General features: G+C 37.7%; 1 protein-coding gene across 7 annotated transcripts in view; it reads right to left on the bottom strand.

Annotated features, from left to right (window-relative positions):
• Nucleotides 1-21,961, bottom strand: part of ST6GALNAC5 (ST6 N-acetylgalactosaminide alpha-2,6-sialyltransferase 5) — a 173,528-nt gene that overhangs the window by 144,986 nt on the left and 6,581 nt on the right. For all 7 annotated transcript variants that reach the window (XR_012130214.1, XR_012130213.1, XR_012130212.1 and 4 more), the window contains exon 2: nucleotides 21,721-21,948. Coding sequence is in view for 4 of the 7 variants with exons in the window: in XM_073234147.1 (XP_073090248.1) it covers nucleotides 21,721-21,948 (228 nt within the window). In the remaining 3 variants the exon portion in view is untranslated. The remainder of the gene's footprint in view (nucleotides 1-21,720; nucleotides 21,949-21,961) is intronic.

Below are 21,961 nucleotides of genomic sequence, written 5' to 3'. Positions count from 1 at the left end.
TTTAACAATATTAATTCTTCTGATCTGTGAACACAGAATGTTCCCATTTGTTTGTGTTCTTTTCAATTTTTTTGATTAAAGTCTCATAGTTTTCACTGTGCAGATCTTTCACTACATTGGTTAAATTTATTCCTAAGTACTTCACTGTTGTGATGCTTTGTGAGTAGGATTATTTTCTTTTTCAGTGTGTGAGTAGGATTGTTTTCTTTTTAAGACATTTCATTGTTAGTGCACAGAAACACAACTGAAATCTCTATGTTGATTTTTATGTCCTGCAACTTTACTGTATTAGTTGATTATCTTAGATTGTATGATAAGATTAGATATGATTAGATTGACATTATCTTAAGGAGTTTGAATTAACTGTTGGAACATCACCATCTTCACTCATGAAGTCACAGTGCTGAGAGGTAACACTATGAAAGGTAAGAGGTTTTTTCTTTAGTTTTGAATGTGGCCTCAATCTCCAAGGACAGGTGACAATGGGGAGCCTATAAAGTCATAGGGAAGACCTGCTGGGCACAGCTAGATACAATTTCCTTGCCTAAAGTTCCCCCCTGCCTCTTGTGAGCTCCAAACTCCAAAGTCACACGATATCATTAACTACACTAGGCTGATTTTTGTCACAACTCAGCACATAAACTCCCTAGGATCCCAAACACTGCTGCGACAGGGGTGGTAGTCAGGGGGATGTATACTCTATGCCCTGCAATGGGCCGTTCAGGTTGACAGAAAGTCAGTTGGCAAGAGACCTCATTCATGTATCTCCAAAGTAGATTCAAAACAAACTTCAAAAAGTTTCATGAGGATTCAGTTTCTGTCTCAGCTTCCAGGAAGGTCAGGGGGGAAACCTGGGCAATTTGACAGATTTTATAAAAGCAAATGGAACAAAAAATTATAGTTTCTGATACAGAGGCTTTCCATGACATTGTCTTGAAGCTATTTCAAAGGTAAAGAGAAATCTGAAAGCCTACCACCCATGACTGATTTGAATATGTTTATATTGTGTGCCATGACACGTTTAAGGGTTAAAGAAAATCGGAATATGACTAGCATTTTCTATTAATGGCTGATATTTCCTGAGTGCTTCCAATGTTCTTGGTATTGTACCAAAGGATTAACATTTATTATCTTATTATATCCTCCCAATAACCCACTGAGGTATATATGATTACTCCTTACATATTATAGAGGGAACTGCGGCTCAAAAATACGTGAACTGTCCCAAATCACAGTGAATGGCAGATCTAGCAATGAAATCTGGTCTCTGTGTCCAAAGACAGTGCCCTTAAACATTATGCTGTAATTTCCCTTTTCTGGTTCCTCTACCTTCCTTTGGCTAATTTCTTCTCTCTTTTTACACCACTTTGTGTCTCAAAGTGCCATCATATGATTTCATCTTTCTCTGGTATGAGGGTTGGAATCCAAGTCTATCTATTTATACATCTGTCTGTCTATCTTCCCTAATCACTCCAGTCCTTTCATTCTCTATTATAAACAAACTGAACACTCTATGCCACTCTATTTTCTGAGTGCTGGGTCTCCAAAGCTCACACAATCCTTAAGGGCAGGATTTATATTTTTAATTGATACTCCCCATGCTTGCCAAATTTTCAGGTGTAAATTAAGGAGCAAATACACGAATGATATTTGGAACAAAATCCTGCTCTGGGACTCTCACATGCTTGGGGCTACAGCAATGCATCTGGACATTTTAGCAAATGATACTTGCTGGTGAATATAAACAAGTTATGGAGGACGATAGACACATGTTGATTCATTTTGAGGAAGAGTCTACAAAGGAGCTATAGGAGCCCACTAGTCTGTTGCATTCTTAATCTTCCTCCCTTTCTTTACAAAACTGGACAGCTTGAGGTGCAAAACTTAACATGAGAAGTTTAATTACGTGTGCTGGGATTACCATGTTTACCTGATGTAGGTTCATTTGTCTGTTGTTTAAAGGACTCCAGATATAGGAAAGTTGATTTATTTTCTTTTTCCTAAATTTTCTTTGTATCAGATACAAGTAACCCTCTTATGGTAAAAAATATGTAACTGCTAGGCATTGCTTATGGGTCTTCTGTTTCCAACTTGAGAGATTCCACTTTTTACTTAGGAGTGAGATTAATTTGGATGGAATATTTAATATACATTCATATTTTACGAGAGTTGAAGGGAAAGTTCAAAATACTGCCTATACTTCATTCATAGAGATTAGTATCAGAAACCTTATTTATCTCCACTGTTTATAAGTAATGGTGACCGCTTCTAGGGTAAATGGAAAATCACTGTGACTAAAGAAAACAAAGGTCCTAAACATGACTTCCTCTATTTAAGATCTATCTTATGGTTTTGCCGTTTATTGCAAAATGCAGTCTGTTGAAGCAACAGAAAGAAAGAAACTCTAAATAATAATAGCAGCAATAAAAGAAGCAGAGTCTATTTCTCTGTCCATAGTAACACTCTCACGGGAGTACTTTTTTTTGAGACTGTCATGTACGAGTAGCGAAATCCAGCTTCCTGCAAGTGTGAGCTCTGAGAGAACTGAGAAATTTTACAACCTTCTAACTACTTACTCAATAGTGTACAAAGCAGATCTATTCTTAGTCTCTCCAAACCAAAGAAATTCTCAGCTCCACAGGCATCTTCACAGGATCTTTGGAAATAATAAACCATGATTCTTCTCTATGACCAATGATCATGATTGTCCATTCCAGTCTTAAACACATAAGGACATGTGATGCCTAGGATAGCTAGTGACTATATATATAAAATAATTGATGGGACAGAATTGAAAGTCCACAAATAAATCCTTATATTTACAGTCAGTTTGTTTTTGACAAGGGTGACAAGGCAATTGAAGAGGGTGAAGAATTATCTTTTCAATATACGGTGCTGGGACAACTGGATATCCACATTCAAGAGATGAAGTTGGAACTCTGTCACATCATATATATATCAACTAATTCAAACTGGATAACAAACCTAAATGTATGAGCTAAAACTACTAAAACTCTTAGAAGTTGACACAGGAAGAAATCTTCATGATCTTGGATTAGGCAAATGTTACTTAAATATGATACCAGAAAACAAATGATGAAAGAAAACAACAGATAACATCATCAAAATTAAAATCTGTGTCTCATTAAGTAAATGTAAATAAAAACCACAATGAGATACTATTTCACATTGACTAGGATGGCTGGACTAAAAAAAGATGATAACAAGTGCTGACAAAGATGTGGATAGATTTAAACCCTCATACATTGCTTGTGGTATTGTAAAATGGTGCAGCCTCTTTGGAAAACCATTGGCAATTCCTCAAAAGGTTAAACCTTGGATTACCATATGCTCCAGCAATTCCACTCCTAAGTATATATACAGGAGAAATGAAAACATGTGTTCACACAAAAACTTACATTCAAATGTTCATTATTCATTATTTTTAATAGCCAAAAAGTAGAAAAACCCAAACAACTATGATTGGGTGAATAAAATGTGATAGAGCCATAAAAAAGAATATTATTTGATAATACAGAAGAAAGAAGTTCTTGAATGTTTTAAAAATTACACCAAGTAAAAGAAGCCAGTCACAATGGGCCAAACACAGAATGATTTCATTTTTCTGAAATGCCCAGAATAGGTAATCCATAGAGCTAGAAAGTAGATTAGTGGTTGCCAGGAACAGAGGGACAGAAGAATGAGGAGTAAGTGCTATTGAGTATGCCATTTCTTTTAGGAGTGATGAAAACATTCTAAAATTAGATTGTGGAGATGATTGCATAACTCTGTGATTGTGTTTAAAACCCAATAAATTGTATATTTTAAAAGGGTGAATTATATATGAACAAAACTATATGAAAAATCTGATCACATCAAAACATTTGTTGAATATTCCCATATCTGTTTTATTGCCTGCTTTTTCTAAACATATTTTGAGTTCCAAGTTAGAGTTCTATTGCATTCTGCAGTGCAGCTAGCTGAGAGTTGAGAAATAAAATTCTGTCACATGAATATTTTCTGGCAGCCTAACTGAAAGCATTAAGAATATCACCTATGAAGCTAACCCTGTAGTTCCCCTGGAAGCAATGGCTCAGTAACTGCTAATTCTGTTTGCTGAGTCCATGCAACCTTACTGGGAGTGACAGGAATCACCTGTGTTTGCTTTAGCTTTTACTATCTTCTGGCAAGTCAGCTCCACCTTGGCAGGAGCTTCCAACTGCCTTGTTCAGCTGCACCCCTGTGCCTAGTACAGAGCCTGGCACCCAATGGGTGCTCACCAAATATACTTAGAGTAAGCCCTCCCCATTCCTCTTCCCACCCAGGTTTCACCCCAATCCCATCTCCAAAGAGCCCCCCAAAGACCCAAAAGCAGTGGGGCCAAGGGGACATCAGTACAGTTTTTAAAAAAGGATCAGTTTTTAATTTACAAGAGTTTGAAATGTACAGAATTCTCCTTTAAAAACATCATTATAAAAAAAAGAAAAACAGTACAAGGTGTCAGAAATTCCATCCACCAATCAATTTCTACTGAAAAAGTGATTTATATGTATATTCCAGCCAAATAAGATAAAGAAAAATTAACACAAGAAGAAAGTTGGCATAAAAATGACAGGGGAGTTTTCCCTTATCTGATTTGAATTTAAAGTTAGAAATCCAACTATGGGTTACAGTTTCTTGTGGGTTCTTTAATTTGGGAGTAAGGTTGTCTTTATTTTTCCTCAGTTATTCCACTTAAGATGTTTACTCCATTCACAAGACTAGATCTTTTGTTTTAAATATCTGCTTTAGATGAAATCTCTTGCCATATTTGATGACCATTCAAATCAATCACTGATACTGTTCTATTCCAACACTTGCTAAAAAATGGCTATTCAAAAAAATATGATTAGTATACTGTGCTAAAAGAATTACTAAACAAAAAATATTTTTGTTTTCCAGAAATAGATGTCTACATAATGGAGTTTTATTAAAAACATGTATGACATATATGATGAATTACTATATTTTAAAAACTTATATTGGATCATATGAGGATTGAAATTTCAATTTGGAAATACTTGATGTTATTTGCTGCCAGACTCTCTGTATAATCTTCCACTTTCCCATTTGTGAATATCTTCTAATTATGCTTCAGTTGATACATATGATGCCATCTCATCTATATAAAAATAATGTACATACAGAAAAGACCTCAATGTACATAGGAAAAAGAAAACATTTGAAAAACTTTATAATGGTTATGCTATTTCTAGCTAATAAAGTTCCTGGAATCTTGGTTTTATTCTTTCACTTTTCTGTATTTTAAAATTAACTATAATGACCATATATCAATTTAGAAAAATAGTATTTTAAAATGTATTTGATAGAAGCACTTAAATAAAATTCCTTCAAGAACCATATAAAATGTTTTACAGTATTTTTTATTAAATGAATTAACAGTAAAGTAAGGGAACTACATAGAAGTCAAAAATGAAGCCAGAGTTAAAGCCTAGCATTGTGGGGGCACTGAAGACAGCTGCTGCTCTGGCAGTGAACTGGTGAACCTTTCACCTACAGCCTTGGATTCCAGCAGCCATGTGGAAGGGCAGGAGGCACAGCCTTGAAACTGAGCAAGGAAGAGAAACCTAGAAGGCCAGTAACCCTCAAGGAAAGACTGAACTTAGAAAATCCATTTAGCACAGGTAAAGTATGAAAAAAACCTGTCTCTTCTGTCCTTGGATCTGGGTGAAGGGGAGTAAAAAAAATCTTCCTCGAAAATTCATAAAAATCACAGATTTGTGGTTTACACTCACATTTTTGGCATGTGTGCAGAAGGTCAGGCTTATTTTAGAGCAATATTTCTTAGTTGGTTGAGAATCCAGGAACCTGGCAGAAGCAAATACAAACTTTCTTTGGAGGAATGCATTCTCAACCTAGGTCACTAAGGATCTCTACAGATATAGTCCAGATGAACAGGGGTCACAATAAATGTGCATACCCACAGAAACATAAACAAGATATATAAATAAAGAAGCTCCCTGGAATAAAATCAGAAAGAAAACAAAAAGAAAATACACAGACCTCCAGTGATTTCAAATGTTGGAGTTATTAAATATAGAAATAAAATGTATATAAGAAAGAAGATACTATGAAAAAAGACCAGGATGATTTTTGGGTAGTAACTTGGAAAGTAACTTGGAAAAAAAGAACTTAGTGGATGAGTATTAGGTGGAAATTAGACACAGCTGAATAGATAATTAGAAACTGAAAAATCAGAGGAAATTATCCAGAGTGCACCATAGTGAGACAAATAAAGAAAGCATCATAAAGAGACAAAATAAAGGAGAGACAATGTAAAGAAATAATGGTTTATGTTACCTAAAATGTAATGACAATTAGCCTGATGGCACGTGGCTTGTGGCTCAATATCAACAATGAGGGGAAAAACAAAGGAATTAGGTCTTCAAAATATTACAAGAGTAAAACATTGGTGGTGTGGAGTTTTTTCCCTTGCAAGAATATGGTCAAGATAAAGATATTTTCAGATTAACTAAAACTGGGTTTATTACCAACAGACTTCAGCAGAACTAAAAATATATTTCAGGAAGAATACTGGAAATCTGTGCTGCAATGACTGATGAGCAAATAAATTGGTAATATGCAGGTATAAACACTGACTATCTGAATCAAAAACAATAATGTTAATATCCAATTTGTTAGGCTTAGAAAAAGAGATATGTAAATTATGTAAAATATATGCAAAATTTGTTTTACATAATATGCAATTACACAATATATAAAACTAGTGTTCAGGTTGACTGGGTTAAAGTGTTCTAAAGCTCCTTGAATTGTCTGGAAGGAGGATAATGATATTAATTGAAACTTTGGTATGTATTCATTTTAAAAGTTCAAGAATGACATTGAGAGAATAGAAATCCACAGCATAAATTCTTAAAAAGTATAGGTTAAAAAATGAAATGAAGGGATAAGGAGACAACCTCCTTCCCAACTCCATCTATCCAGAGGAAGGGGAATAATAGAAGAAAAAAGCATAGAAATAGAGACAACCACAGAGCCAATGAGAAACAAAAAATGGAAACAAAAAAACCCCTCCAACAGAACAGTAATATATAGAAAAAAACACAGTAAATGTAAATGAACTAAACTCTTAAAAGACAATGATTGTACACTTAGATTAAAAATGAATTTTAGCTATATGCTGTTCACAGAGGACATACAGTCTTACTCTTGATATTGCAGGAGCATCACAGTGTGCCTGTTAAAAATGCAGATTCTCAGGCCCCAACTCAACCCTAAAGAATCAGAATGTGCTGTAATAAAGACTCTTAGGTGATGTATATGGGCATTAATGTTTGAGAAGCCCTTCTTAAAGGGCACAGCACATTGCAAACAAGGCATGAATTATATTAATGACCATAGGGGCACCTCTCTCATTATGTCACAGCATCCTCTGTCATTGTAAACATCTACTCTTGTATCTAACACCACTCGGCTCCAGAAAAAGTGCCTTTCCACATTTTTTGTCCTCTGTGTTCAAGTGCCATGACTTCTGAGTTGTGCTGCTGCTAATATGGAGATGGTCACTGTTTCAGTGTAGGGGGGGGGAAAGGCAGTAGAATTAGAATTTGAGGACTGATAAAATAGAATATATGAAAAGGAGAAAAAATAAATAGAAAATCTTTAAAGATATAGTTAGCTTACATTTTTAGAAATTGGAGATATTGTAGGTGGGAAGATTTCTGTCAAGCATTACCCACATAAATTCTTGTGCATGATATTATACATCTTTTATTTAATGAAGATACACTAATTGATCAAACAATAAAATTACCAATAATATTATTCTGATCAAATTCATAACTGCAGTAAGTCAGACAAAATCTTTGAAACCTGAAAGTCTTTCCTGAATATAGACATGATTGCTGATTAAAGCAATTAGGAAGTATATGTACTCTCCATTTGTGCTCTTGCTTCAGGCCCTGCAAATAGTAGGAGCAGGTCTGGACATACATAAACAGAAGTTCATGGAAAGACTGAAAATTATGATGGAAAAAGATAAAAGGCTGCCCTAACCAAAGGGGATCTTAATGGCTATTTTAATATCAGCAAAATAGAAACAAAACAGATTTAAAATCATACACATTTAAAAAAAACAGAAAGAACATGCTCATGTTTAAGTATGAAAGAAATAAAGAATGCAATGAAAAAACTGGCAGAAATAAACCAAAACTATATCATTACTTACACCAAATTGGTAGAATTAAGGCAACACTCTCCTATTTTTCACAATGTTTACATTATTTTTTTTTATAAAGAAATATAATTAGTGCAAGTAATGGCTTTTTCTCTAATTTTTTATTTTATTTTTATTTTATTTTTTTGGATGAAGGTGGGAACAGTCAGGGATAGGGTGGCCTGCACAGGTGTGAGGTGATGGGAACTAGAGAATGAGAAATTGCCATGGGGTTGGGAAAAAAGGGAGGTACTTCAAAAAAAATGAATGAGTATGGCAATGTTCATTGCAGCATTATCCCCAATGGCCGAAGGGTTGAAATAGTACAAGTGGTCATCAAAAGATGAACAGATAAACAAATTGGCATATCAATACAATGGAATATTATTTAGCCATAAAAAGGAACAAAGGATGAACCTTAAAAACATTTTGTTGAGTGAAATACATCAGACATAACATGACAAATATTATATGATTCCACTTACATGAATATACTATATGAAATATCTAGAATAGGCAAATTCAGAGAGACCGAAGGTAGAATAGAGATTACCAGAATCTGGATAGAGGGGAAAAGGGGGAGTTAATATGTAATGGCTACTGAGTCTGTTTGTGGGGGATAAAAAATTTTGGAAATGGGTAGTAATAATGTTTGGCAACACAGTAAATGCAGTTAATACCATGAACTGTACACTTAAAAATTGTTAAAATATCAAATACTATGTTTATGTGTCACCACAATTACAAACATTTTTTTAAATGGATAAAAAGATTCAGTGATGCTTCAACCTGGAGGAAAAAGGAGAAAACTCAGGCAGGAAAACAAAGGACTGATTTGATACACAGGTTGTGGGCAAAGATCTCACATTCTCAGACCCATCCCTTTACTTGGAAGCTACCAAACGAGATGTATAAAATATTATCTCCTGCCAGGGGGCCATGATGGGAGAGGCAGGCCCTGATGGCTCTGATGATAGAATTATTCTAACTGGTGGACTGGAAGAATAACAGGAGTTTTGAGATTATGCCAAAATCAAGAAAGAACAGCTAGCACATATTTGAAAAATGTAACAAATAAAGAATGGCTCAGATACATCACTGAGTATAAGAAAAAAAGAGTCAAGAATAGTCAAAGAATTCAGAATGGGGGGGTTAACATAAAGTAAAGGGTTTAAAATGTTTTATAAAACTAGAAGACACAGAAATACAGAAAAGGTCACTAATTAAGGTGATAATTAAACTTGTGCTGTAAAATCTCTTTTTAGAAAAGATATGTCAGAGTAAACCTGTACTGCTTGTAGAATTAGATCTGTACCATATGTATGGTTAGGGAATTAAATCAAGAGTGGAAGACCAGAAAACAGAGGTGAAATATGAGGCATGTATCTGGATAGGGGCTACCAAGGGACCAGGAAGGTGGGAGTCTTCTCTAAACATGCCCTGGAAGCCCATATGAGTCAGCCACACCCCCAAAATGGCTATGGATGGGTTGAAGGGAAGTTAGAGAAAAATGACAAGAAAAACTAAGGGATTAATGGGAATTACTTGTAAAACTTTAAAACTCTACAACACATTCTGTAATTGAGCAAACAGGCTGGAGATGTAAGGTAGGGATAGAAGCATTGCCACTATTAAAAATGCTAGAGGGTTGTAAACAACAGGAAAGGAATTATAAGTTAGTAGAGGGATGTATATACCTTAAGGATTAATAAGTGGAAGTTCAGCATAAATACCAAGTCTTATTTTCTAACTACTCCGAATTGGAATGTATTTTGGTTTTAAGCTATTAATAAGTTAAGTGTTTAGAATTAGGATCTACCACTAAACCTCATGCCCTCCCCTTCATACCATTAGTCACTTCATATTGATAAAACAGTATACACATAAGACTCCATGTACCCAACAAAAATGAATAAAAAAACAAGAAAGAAGCACTTAAAATGTCACATTATTCACACACTGATATGTATGAAAAATATGTAAGAAAATACATTCAATTATGAGCAATGGTTATGTCTTGGTGGTAGGTTGTGAACAATTTGTTATTTCCTTCTTTTCACCTTTTGCCACTTTGAGAAGACAATAAATACATATGCATTTACGACTGGGGAGAGAGTTAAGTTTGTCTTCCAGAACTTTTTATATCTGAACTTTTGTATTAAAAAGCCATCACATTTCAAACTGAATCTGGCTCCCTTTTCCCTTATTTCTTTTTTTAGCAGACTACAGTGGGGATGATACAGAGGATATTTTCCCAGATAGAAGGCATTCCGTGCTCTCAAATATGTCTGTGGGCATAGTTTGCATGAAATACCACTGAGTTTTGATCTTCACAGGCTGGCAGAATACCCTGGAAGATACATAAAATAGAGTGTGGCCTCTTTCTATCCTTCAACAAAAGGGTGAAACACCAACAGGATGCTCTGTGGGCCCATTAAGAATAGCCCGTCAGGTAAGATTCCTCAAGGGAGGAACAACCTAAGACAGGCACAGTCGCATGGGGGCCATCAGGTGAGAATTTGGGGATCAACAGAGGTGAAGCTCAGAACCTCACCCCCCCTGCTTTGAGAGAAATCTTCTGCATCCGTGGATGTCTTGCTGCCCTTGTCTAGCCTGGATTAATACTTAGTCCATAGGCACACACCTGATCATCTGATCATCTACATTTGCCCTCTTACAGCACTAAACTATGTTTTCTACCTTTATCTTGCATCTACCTACCACTTCAGCATTTTATTAAAAATAAAAAAAATAATAATAGTAGGAGAAATGTGGGATCAACATATAGATCAAGTACAAAAATCAAATGAATATTCATATTTGACCTGATTGTTTATGGGTCATAATGCATGATCAAAACCGAAAGTTTCTGTGATGAATGCCCTTGTACTATTCACCATGTAAGAATTTATTCACTATGTAAGAATTCGTTCACCATGTAAGAACTTGTTCGTTATGCTTCAGAAGATTGGAGACTGACGAGAATTGGGCTTGAGATGGATTAATGATTGTACATTGGGCATTGACCCCCCTATACTGAATTTTATTGTTGTTAACAACCATTTGATCAATAAATATGAGAGATGCCCTCTCAAAAAAAAAAAAAAAAAGGATACAAGAGGGTAAGGATAGCTATCCCACCCTTCACGAAGGTCCAGGAGGTCAAAAACCTCCCCTAAGTATAGGACGATTATATTAAAAGTGTATTGTTTACTAGGATGGTTAAAAGCAAAGTGTTCATCTCTCCCTGTCCTTTCAACATCTTCATCCTCATTTTCCCACTGTTTTCCTCCCTCCCCTGGTAGATCTGATATAGAATTAAAGTTTTCAATTTAAAAAAAAAAAAAAAGAATAGCCCGTCAGTTGGCAGACCAGTCAATACTGTGATTCATAACCCCCTTGAGGACCTGATCCTGCTCACTTTATAGGGGAGCTATGGTGCTCATCCCAGAAATAAAGTCTAGTTGCTACTCTTCTCCAAATCCTCTGTCCTAGTCAGAGGAACTTATTTTTGAGCAAGTGATTCCTTTGCCCATTGATGTTCTGTTCCATTATCAAACAGCAAATCATCACGTTCAAATGTGATAATGTCAAGTAACTACAACACCTTTGGAGATATTGCAGAATCCATGACAAGCCACCCTCACTTGCCTTCCTGGAACCTAGTCAGCACCTCACGTCTTTATGGCTAGAAAGAGAGCCCCTCTGCTAACAGGTAAGAGGCAGCTGGTGTTTTTCTCACACTGACCCTTTTTCTTGGTGCTGGTTCCAGTGATGGCATCTTTATCCTTCACTGCTGCAGCTCATTCAGTCAGGATACCACATTATCTATGACAGCTCTCTCTCTCAACTTTTATTTCTGAACTTTTCTATTAAAAACCCATCACATTTCAAACTGCACCAAAACCCACACTGAGTTATTATTGAAAGTAATAGTTATAATTTCTTCAAGGATTAGTGATGACCAGGGCAGGAAAGCAGAGCTTCATTCAGTCTGGCTGGGCAGTGGTAGTGGGGAAAATATACAAGTTTCCAAAATCCCCTTTTCCATGTCTGGAATACAAGCAGAGTGCATTACTTCTCTCACTTTGACGGTTCAAAACTTGAAAGAAGCAAAATAAAAATGAAACGAACCAGCTTTATGCTTCACAGTAAAGAGTGGAAACACCTACCATTTAGGTAATGGGAGACAACTTGGGAATCCTGACAGCAGCCTGGCAGGTGCAACACTGCCAAGTAACTCCAAACATGGGCCCCATAAAGCCGGAGTTCATTCAGATATGTATATTTTTTGCTCCCAACCAAATGCTTTTGAATGAATTAGGGATCATTTCCCCTCTTGCCAAATTTTACATGAATGTAAGCCAATTTCTTTCTGATGCAAGGGAAATGGAAACTTTGCTTTTCTTAGACGTTAACAAACGTAAACGATTTAAAAGAATGACAACGGCTCTCTAGATAACACTGTGGGAAGTGAAAGGAAAGGAAACTCCTCTCTAGTCCCTACTTGCAAAAGATCTATACCTGGTAAGATTTAATATGCAACAAAGTCCCCCTTTACAAGGTTGTTCTAGAATCAAGTCACCCCCAGGAGAACTGCCACACGATAAAGTCTTTCCCAGCGCATTTATTCTGCACCCACTAGCTCTGCCGCAGGTGGAGGATTTAATTCCTGTTGTTACCAGTATGCATTACAGAGCTCCCACAAACAGCTTGCTTCAGCCTTAATGGAGACACCATTGTTTTGCTCAAGTCAGTATGTGGTATTAAGATGCACAGCAAGGTTCAAAATTAGACAGAGTTCGAGTACCATCTGGGATCATCCTCAAACTCTCTTCACTAACTATTGAGAGGCAATCTTGAACCACTAACCTGCTGTTCAAGAGCTGCATTCAGACTGTCTGCACCTACACAGTGGGGTGGGCAATCAGAAATTCTGGGCAGGCAGAAACTTCAGGTCTCTTTATCCTCTGGCCACTGGCATCACTCAATCACTCACTCAGATCACAGTGCAGCAGCCACAGGGATTTACTGAAATACGTATCTGATTGGAGTCACTCCTCTAATTTACCCTTTAAAGACTTCCTCAGAACTTTTAGGATAAAACCTACTCTCCATAGCATATACATATTTCTATCCAAATCTGCACTGTTAATTTCATAACTGCTTATCTGCCTCTCTCAATAGATGTATGTTTTGTAGAGTCAGGGGTCACTTCTTAATCACTGTTGCCTCATACATTTAGTAAATCTCTCAGGCAGCGTTGTTCAAATCTCTTCCTATTATAAATAGTTACAACAGGACACTGCTCACCCAACATTCAATAAAGACTTATTGAGTTTTGACATGTATGAGATGCAGTTTTAGGTTCTGGTGTTACCAAGATGGACAGGTTATGTATGGTCCTAGCCTCAAGAAGGTCCAGTCCAGTGAGGGAGATAAGCATGTGGACAAATAAACATAATATTGTATGATTAGAGACATCAACAAGATACATTATTTTACACTTACCAACATAGAGTTATTGTAACATGTATTTCCTCCACTGTGATTTTCCTGTGAGTAGGGGCTGGGTCTTTCCTCTCATTTCCTCCCCTGTGCCTAACATATAGTGGGTACTTGGCCAATATAGGATTGATTGACTGATACACAGCTGGCGTTAAGAGAATGTGGGATTTACCCTGGACAGAGGCTTTATCTGGGAAAACTTTAGAAAGGAGATGCTTGAGCTGGATCTTAATGGACGATTAGTTCTCTACCAGGTGGGTAAAAGACGAGAGAGCATTTCTTGGTGGAGGAAAAGCAGGTAAGCATGAAACAGCAAGCTGTGTTCCCAGGGTATGTAGCCTAGGCTGAGGGGAGTTATGGGAGGTGAGGTTGGAGAAGTAGGCCAGACAGACCCTGCCAGGCTTTGTGAGCCTTCCCATGGAGTCTGAACTTGATCCTCCAGGCAATGGGAAGCCATTGGAGGTATGCAAGAAACTTGAGCAGATCTGTAAATTAGAAATGCAATAATGCAGTTCAGTCAGCGGAAAGGTTCCACAAATGCAATTAATTTCCAGAATATGCTTTCTTATAAAAAATGGCTTAACTCTGCATTTCAGTCTGTCAGAGTATCCTCAGACTCTGTGAGGTTCCCAGAAACCTCTGTGAGGTGTCCTATGGACACCTTCTTCGCCATTAAAAGAGAATATAAGAAGTTTCCTTTGCATACTGAGCTACAACCATCGAGGTTAATTTTCCCTGCCACGGGTGAAAAGGTTTCTTATTTACTTAAAGTAATTCTATCTCACAGTAAGTATTGCATCTCAGAATTTAGGAGGAGTAAGTGGTGACTTGCAGTGTGCCGGTTATTCAAACGCTTGGTTAACTGAGTCTCACGATGATGTTTACTTCCCCACTGTGGAGAAGGTAATTCAGCTAAATGAGTGGTCTGGTCATGACATTTTCTGCAAATAATTAAACATGACACTCCTTTTGGCTTGGTTTACTTTTTAAAAGTGAAATCCACTGTGATTTGCAAATTGTTCCAATTACATCAGTACCATGCATTATGTGTAACCTTTAGAGTACCCATTGCTAAGTCAGTGGTTGGTGGACGATCTTTTTAGCTATCCAGAAGCATATTCTCATATTCATTTCAGAGTAATAAGATGTTTAAATATTTATTTCTTTCCAATAACTGGGTAGGCCTAGGCTCTTCATTTTAATAAATTCTGTTCAAATAATGTTAAGTCACTGCCTAGAATATATTGGCACTGAATTCCCCTATGGTAATGATATTCATGTCAGAGGCCCACATTTTAGCCCCAGCTCTGCCACTAACCTGTGACTCTGGGCAAATCACACAGCCACTCATGAATTCCTTTGATAATTTTGAAGTTTTCCTTCCAGCTCTGAAATTCTGATTTATGTTTTAAGAGATCTGATTAGTACAAGAACGTAGAAATAAAATTGTTACAAAACTATAAATTGTGATGGGAAAAACTGATATTTATGATGTGCAGTAACTCCTTTTCCGTACTCCAAATATCAGAAACTCTTGAGGCAGGCTTATTTTAGAAGAAATCTAACATCTTCATATAGTTTTTATATGCTCATTTATTCAAAAAATATTTATTGAAGACCCATTATGTGCCAGGCATTATATTAGAGGCTCAGCATTCAAAGACACAGAAGAGAAAAAAAAAAGTCCCCAGCCTCCACGAGCTGATTGTCATGTAGGAAAGGCAGACAATTTTAGACAAGAAATAACAATAAACCAGAATAAGTATTATCATGGGATCCTGGCTATGAAAACAAAACATACAGCTCAGATCTAAGCTGGGCTACAAGTCAGGGAGGCTTCCCTGTGTTCATGCTGTCTAAACGGAGAACATGCATGGTTGTGACTTTTATTTGGAAAATCGTATCTATAGAACATGCAGTAAAAATATTTATTTGTCCCAGGCCCAGGCTAAAAAAGAGTTTAAGACCAAAAGAGCTCATGAAGCAGAATCTGAGTACATCTCATAAATGCCCCCACCCCCAAGTTTTTATCAATTATTTGATCATAAATTTACTGACTTCCAAGACAATTCTCTTCAATCAGATTCACAAGGTTCACAAGGTATGGGTGATAATATTACTATTTAAGAAATCATTCCTTGTCTTTCTATACTTACCATCCTCACAGCAGTTACCCAAAGGTATAATAGGTATATAGGCGGCTTTCAGAATGATTTGTTGATTAATGATGGCTTTTAACTGTTCAGTCTTTTCTCATTTTATTTCCCTTTATCCCAGTATTTGAAGGACAGGAATTATATTGCACTGCCACTTGCATAACTTAGAGGTTATGAAAAGTCTCCTTGATAATTGTTGTCATGTTTCCAGGACAGACTTCACTCCAAATATTTTGTCTTATGGCCAAAGCAATTATATTCAAATTCATCATACCATGATTTAAGAGGTTTGCATTGGGAAATAGGGTCACGATAGGTTATAGAGACAGTTGAACAGGGTAACAGGACTAGCTCCCTTCAATAATCCAGAGACTCTATGCCCTGCCAAACAAAAATCAGAGATTGAATATTCTGAATTTAAAGTCCCTCCACTTTGAAGTTGCTTTGACAACCACATTGTTTAGGGACTATTCATTGGACTTCATAAATATAACATATATGCAAACACATATATATATATATATATATTTAAAAGTACGAGTAAGTAATAGAATTTTAGTTTGAAAATTTTATAACTTGTAAGGTCATAATAGTACTTAACTTATTTTGGGAAAATTTATAGGAATTGCCTCCACTTTAGTGTCAGTGCCTTGATTCATTGTTTCCTGGTTTCATATTATTGCTCAGCAGTTGCTGTATTATTTTAATCTTTCTTGCTTCTTTGTCTTCTTTCTCTAATCAGATAAAATGTTCTCTGAGGGTAGGACTGTGTCCTCTTCAAGAATACCCAATTTTGCAACCATTATGCCTTCAATGAATATTTTCTAAGGGCTCTAAGTAGTTAAAAAACCAGAAAGAAATTAGCTACAGAACTACACATTGTGATGACTAAAAATGTTTCAAATGATGATTCTCAAACTTTAATGTGCACAAGAATTGTAAGGGAAGCCTTTAAAAATGTGGATTCCTAAATTTCATTCCCCAAGTCTTATGTTTTAAATCGTATCTTCCTCTTCCTTTTCATTATTATTAGGAGTGATAACAGCAAATCAAATTTAGGAAAGATGAGACATACCAGGGCCATGGGACTACACTGATGTTTCTCTGAACTGATGTTGTAGAAAAAGAACTTGACATAAGGTGAAGTAGTTCATCATTTTCTGCCTCCACATACATCCTGCTTTATTCTTTCCTGCAATAAATAGTTACTCTGTACCCACTTTGTGCCAAGTACTGTTCTAAGGTCTGGTCAACAAGATGTACAAATACTTTGCTACAGCTTAGATGCTACTTGGGAGGAGGGCAGACAAGAGACAAGCAAATGTTAAGGTTCTTTCAAATATTGGTCAATATTTTAAGGAGAATAAAACAGGCTGACATGATAAAGAAAGACTGTTGAGGAGGGAGTTATTTAAACAGTGCAGTCCACAAGAAGACAACATGTGATCTGAGGACTGAATGAGCAGATGGAATTATCTATGCGAAAGATCCTTGGCAGGAGCTTTCCAGGAAGAGGGAACAGCAAGTGCAGAGGCCTTGAGGCAGAATGAGTGTTCCAGGATCAGCACAGAGGCCATAATCCTGGAGGCTGAAAGGGAGACTGAGATGATTCCAGGTCAGAATCATCTACCAGGTGAGGTCTGGGCTTTGACATGGAGGTATCTTGGGATTACTCCTGTGGGAAGTTAGAGAAATACGCCTAGCTATCAGAATTAAGGAAGGTTAAGTATTTTAATAAATATTATGTGAACACTTCTCCTGTTAAAAGCAACCACATTATTGCAACTCCTCACCCATGAACATTAGTGCATTTCATGATTCTGTTTGGTTGATAATTTGTGATGACAAGGTTTTATCATCATTGGCAGATTACACTGTGTAATACTTAAGCACTGAAAATCAGCTCACTTTGAATTTCTTTGAGGTCCACATTATACATAATTAATTGGATGCCTCAGATGTTATAAACTAGGTCCTACTAAATGGTGTGAACTTTTATTTGAGAATTTGTATACTTTGCCAAAGGAAGACTACTTATGCCATAATTTCAAAGTAAGTTATATGGTATGTATCATTTTTTCTGGTTTTGACTTTTTTTTCAACTCTTGCATTGACTTGCCTTACAATCCGACTGGACATCTACCAATTAATAGTAATAGTACTATTACCTCCAAGCCGTTTTGTTTTGTCTGAATAACTGAGTCCTCAAAGAAGGAAAGAACCAAGGACAAGCATGTTACCGGCTTGTGTAAAATCTATTCCTGGGGACTATTACTGAAGCGAGGAGACAGTAGCTCCGCTTCAGACCTCATTGGTTAGTGTTCTTTCATATGCCATCTCAGAAAAGGGCAGCCCATGCGACAGGTGGGCCTTCTGTGATAAGGGCTCCTGTCCACTGGAAATGGGAACAGGCTCACAGTTTCATATCACAGGATCCACCAGAGGGCAAATGACTTTATCTACCCAGCCAGAACCACACTGGAAGCAGAATGTGGTCCATGCCCTCTTCCACTCCACTGGGAGACTTGAAGCTTTCCTCCAAGGGTTGCTTGATTTAGCATATACGTGTCTTTTACTTTGGTTATACATTATGCTGTAGCTCTAAAGGCAGAAGGTTCCCAAAGCCATGAAAATTTGATTCTTCACTTGTGTCTGGTTGATCTGGTTAAAAATCAATGATTTCCAAAAATGGGGGCCAGGAGAGTAATGGAAGGGTGGGTACAGTGACACGGAAATGAGTTGGTGAGGCATTTGTGGGAATAGGTCTGAGGAAAGGGGTTGGGGATGAAGAGAAACAATCTATCTAACAGAAAATGAAATTTCTTCATTATCACAAGAAACTCCAAGTAGCCTTCACTTAGTCATACTGGAATTACAATTTCGGCTCACATCGCTCGTGAAAGAGGATGTAGGGAGTATGACCATGGAAAGTGATATTTTAAGCTGCAGCACATACTCTCATCACTGGCTTGACTTACAGCATATCTTTCAGCAAAAGCACATAGTGATTTAATCTCAACAGTAATTCAGTCTGCAGTTGTATGAGACAAGACTATCATCACAGACAGGCTGTAATTTTTGAAATTCAGGTGCTGGGGATTAGGACCACCTGTTGAATTTAATCTTGGAGTTATAATGTTAAATATCACCATGTAACTGAACATAAACACTACATATTTATCAGACTTTGGGACCTCCAGCCATGCAGATGTGAACATTTTCCTAAATAGTATCTTTAACTCTCTCCAGATTCTGTAAATCAATGACAAATAAAAAGTCTGTTGGCATTCTGATTGAATGTGCAGCAACATATGGCTTGGTGGCCATCACATTCGGCACATCCTATAATTTTTCTAAGGCCTGATGTGAGAGTGGAAAGAAAAAAAGAATCATGGTATCATCTGGCAACATAGTAATAAAAATGCTTTCATTTCCTACCCTCCTCTGTGTTAACTGGAAAAAAAAATTCCTAGCAATATTCTAATAAATGATTTCCACCTCTGCTTAAGCAAGACTATGGGAAGAATCCCAAACAAACCTAATTAAACAGCACCGTTTAAAGAGGACACAGACATTTTACACAGGCACTTTTAGAAAGCCATCAGAAATAGAACTTTGCCCAATTTCCAGCCAGCTAAACAGGAGCAGTAAAATGCTTACATTTTGAGCACAAGTTTACATTTAGTTGGGTAGGACAACTGGGTTGATGCCTAGAAAGAGGACATAGATTTTAAGATTTGCATTTGCTCCTTTGCTTAGAGTGGTGTGAACTCATTTAAGCCCCAGTAGGAGGGAACTTTGTGAGATGTTGGTTGTCTATGAAAGAATTTCACTGGTATTAGTTATCTGCAAAGACCTTCCTGGTCACATTTATAATTCTCTGTTAAGAATTTCAAGGACTTTCACACATATTTATCATTCACATAACACTTCACAGTTAATACAGCCCTTTACTACAGATTATCTCTATTTCTCATATACAGCTTCAACATTTCTTCCAAAATAGGGCTGTTCTTCATTTTAATGAAATAGTGCTCTGATATACTGAAAATGGAATCCAATAGATTTGTGTGAATAAATACTGCTTTATAAACAAACATGAGGACAGCATATTTGTCTTAGCCTATTAATATTTTTAACTGGCGTCTGTTCAGCAGGAGAACACAGGAAGGAAAGTAGTAGGAATAATATTCCCAAAGGTAGATCAAAGCTTTAAGCAAATTTAGCTTTAGACATCCTTATTTATCAAAGCTTCACAAGTGCTAGCTAGCCATGAAAATCCACCAAGTTCAAAATATTCATCAGACACTACTTACACATAAACACCACATCCATCCAGTCAGAAGCCAACATCCAAACTCTTCTAGAACTCCAGGCCTTAAAGGATTGCTTGTTCATACAGATACAAAGTATGTAATCAATCAACAACTTAGAAAACTGAAGCTCTAATTATAAAGCTGATGGCCTTCTCTACTTTTGATTTTAAGAATGTACCACCATCACCCTCTCATTTCACTTCCTCATGAAGTGTCTCTCCCTCTTTCTGCTTCCCTGAATTCTTCCCAGTGCAAGTTCCATCTTTTCAAAGAAACTTTCCTTGATTCTTCCAGAGTAATGATCTTTCTCATCTCTGTACCCCAAAGGTAATGACTACTTATATCTAGCATTTCCTATACATTTACATCTATCAGTCTGTTGTCCATCTACCAATCCATCCATCCATCCACATTTCATGGTGTATTGTGTTTTTCCCACAGGCACTCAAAAATCCCTGAAGACTGGGTCCTGCTTTAAATTCTTTTGCATTCCCCAAAAGCCTTAGCATTATGCATTGCACAAGTGAATGGAAATATTTTGATTGCCACCTAAAAAAAAAGTGACTTTTTCATACAGAGTGAGAGTAATCTTTTCACACATAAGGAGCACCTGCTAAATAATACTTTGGTTCACAACCATAAAACTAGTAATATAAAAAGCAGAATAGATGGGTGGTTTCAAGAAATCCTCTAGCTTTATAGAGCAGATACAGAGTGAAACTGTTTTAATAAAAATACATTAGCAGCTTCAAATAATGTGGAATATATTTAAACTGTATTAAAGCACCTTTTCAGATTAAGGGGATTTGCTTAGGATTCTCCCAGAGGTTTCACACACTGAAACCAGAGATTTATTATTCCAGGGAAAGGAGACTCAATTTTTAAAAATTCATCTTTTTAATATTAGCCAAGCCATGAAGCGGCTTCCCAGAAGGCAGAAAAAAACAGGCCCTCAATGATGGGCTTCAAGCCAATGGAAGCTGAGTTTGTGCCTCAAGCCTTCGTAGCTTGCCTGGGCACCGCTCCCCAGGGCTGCGATAATTCTGCCCAAAACAGTCCGAAGCGGGGATCAGAGGGGAATCTCTGAGCCTGAGCAGCGGCGGCGCACCGCCTGCTGAACACCCGCGCGATCGCGGTCAGAGGAGCGCTCTGGCTGGTACGCGCACCCGGGTCTACTCCCACCAGGGCGCGATGTGGCCGCCCAAGCCCAGGCTTCAAGAACCCAGCACCACCCGCCGCTGCGTTTCTGAGGACCAGAGGGTTCTAGTTCCAGGGCCAGTTCCTGTTAAGAAATAAGGCTTGGAAGTCCACTCATCTCATCCCTATTCCTTGACAAACTTTGCTTCCTTCTCCAAATAGGAATTCCTATCAAATAGGAATTATCCCACTCCACCCCAGAGGGCCCACTCCCGCCGCAGGCCTCCGAACGGCACCTACTCACGGCGCCCGCCAGCCCGGGAAAGGGGGCAGGCTCAGGTGTGCGGGCCGGCGAGCGAGCCGTCACCTTGTGGTCCGCCACGCCAAGGTATCCGTCCAGCGGCCGCGGTCCCGCCGGGGCCCCGGGGCGAGAGGGGGAGCTGCTCTCCGCCGACGGCTGCGCGCTGCCGGTCGCCGCTGCCTGCTGCTGCTGCTGCTGCGGGGGACGCTCCTTCTGGCCGCCCAGGCTGCTGTACACGAGCAACAAGCTGGTGCACATGGTGGTGAGCGCTAAACACACTGCCAGACCATGGCGCTGCGGGCGGGCG

This window comes from Manis javanica, chromosome 4 (assembly GCF_040802235.1).
Source record: "Manis javanica isolate MJ-LG chromosome 4, MJ_LKY, whole genome shotgun sequence".
Taxonomy (NCBI): domain Eukaryota; kingdom Metazoa; phylum Chordata; class Mammalia; order Pholidota; family Manidae; genus Manis; species Manis javanica.
This window is presented reverse-complemented; position numbering and strand designations above follow the sequence as displayed.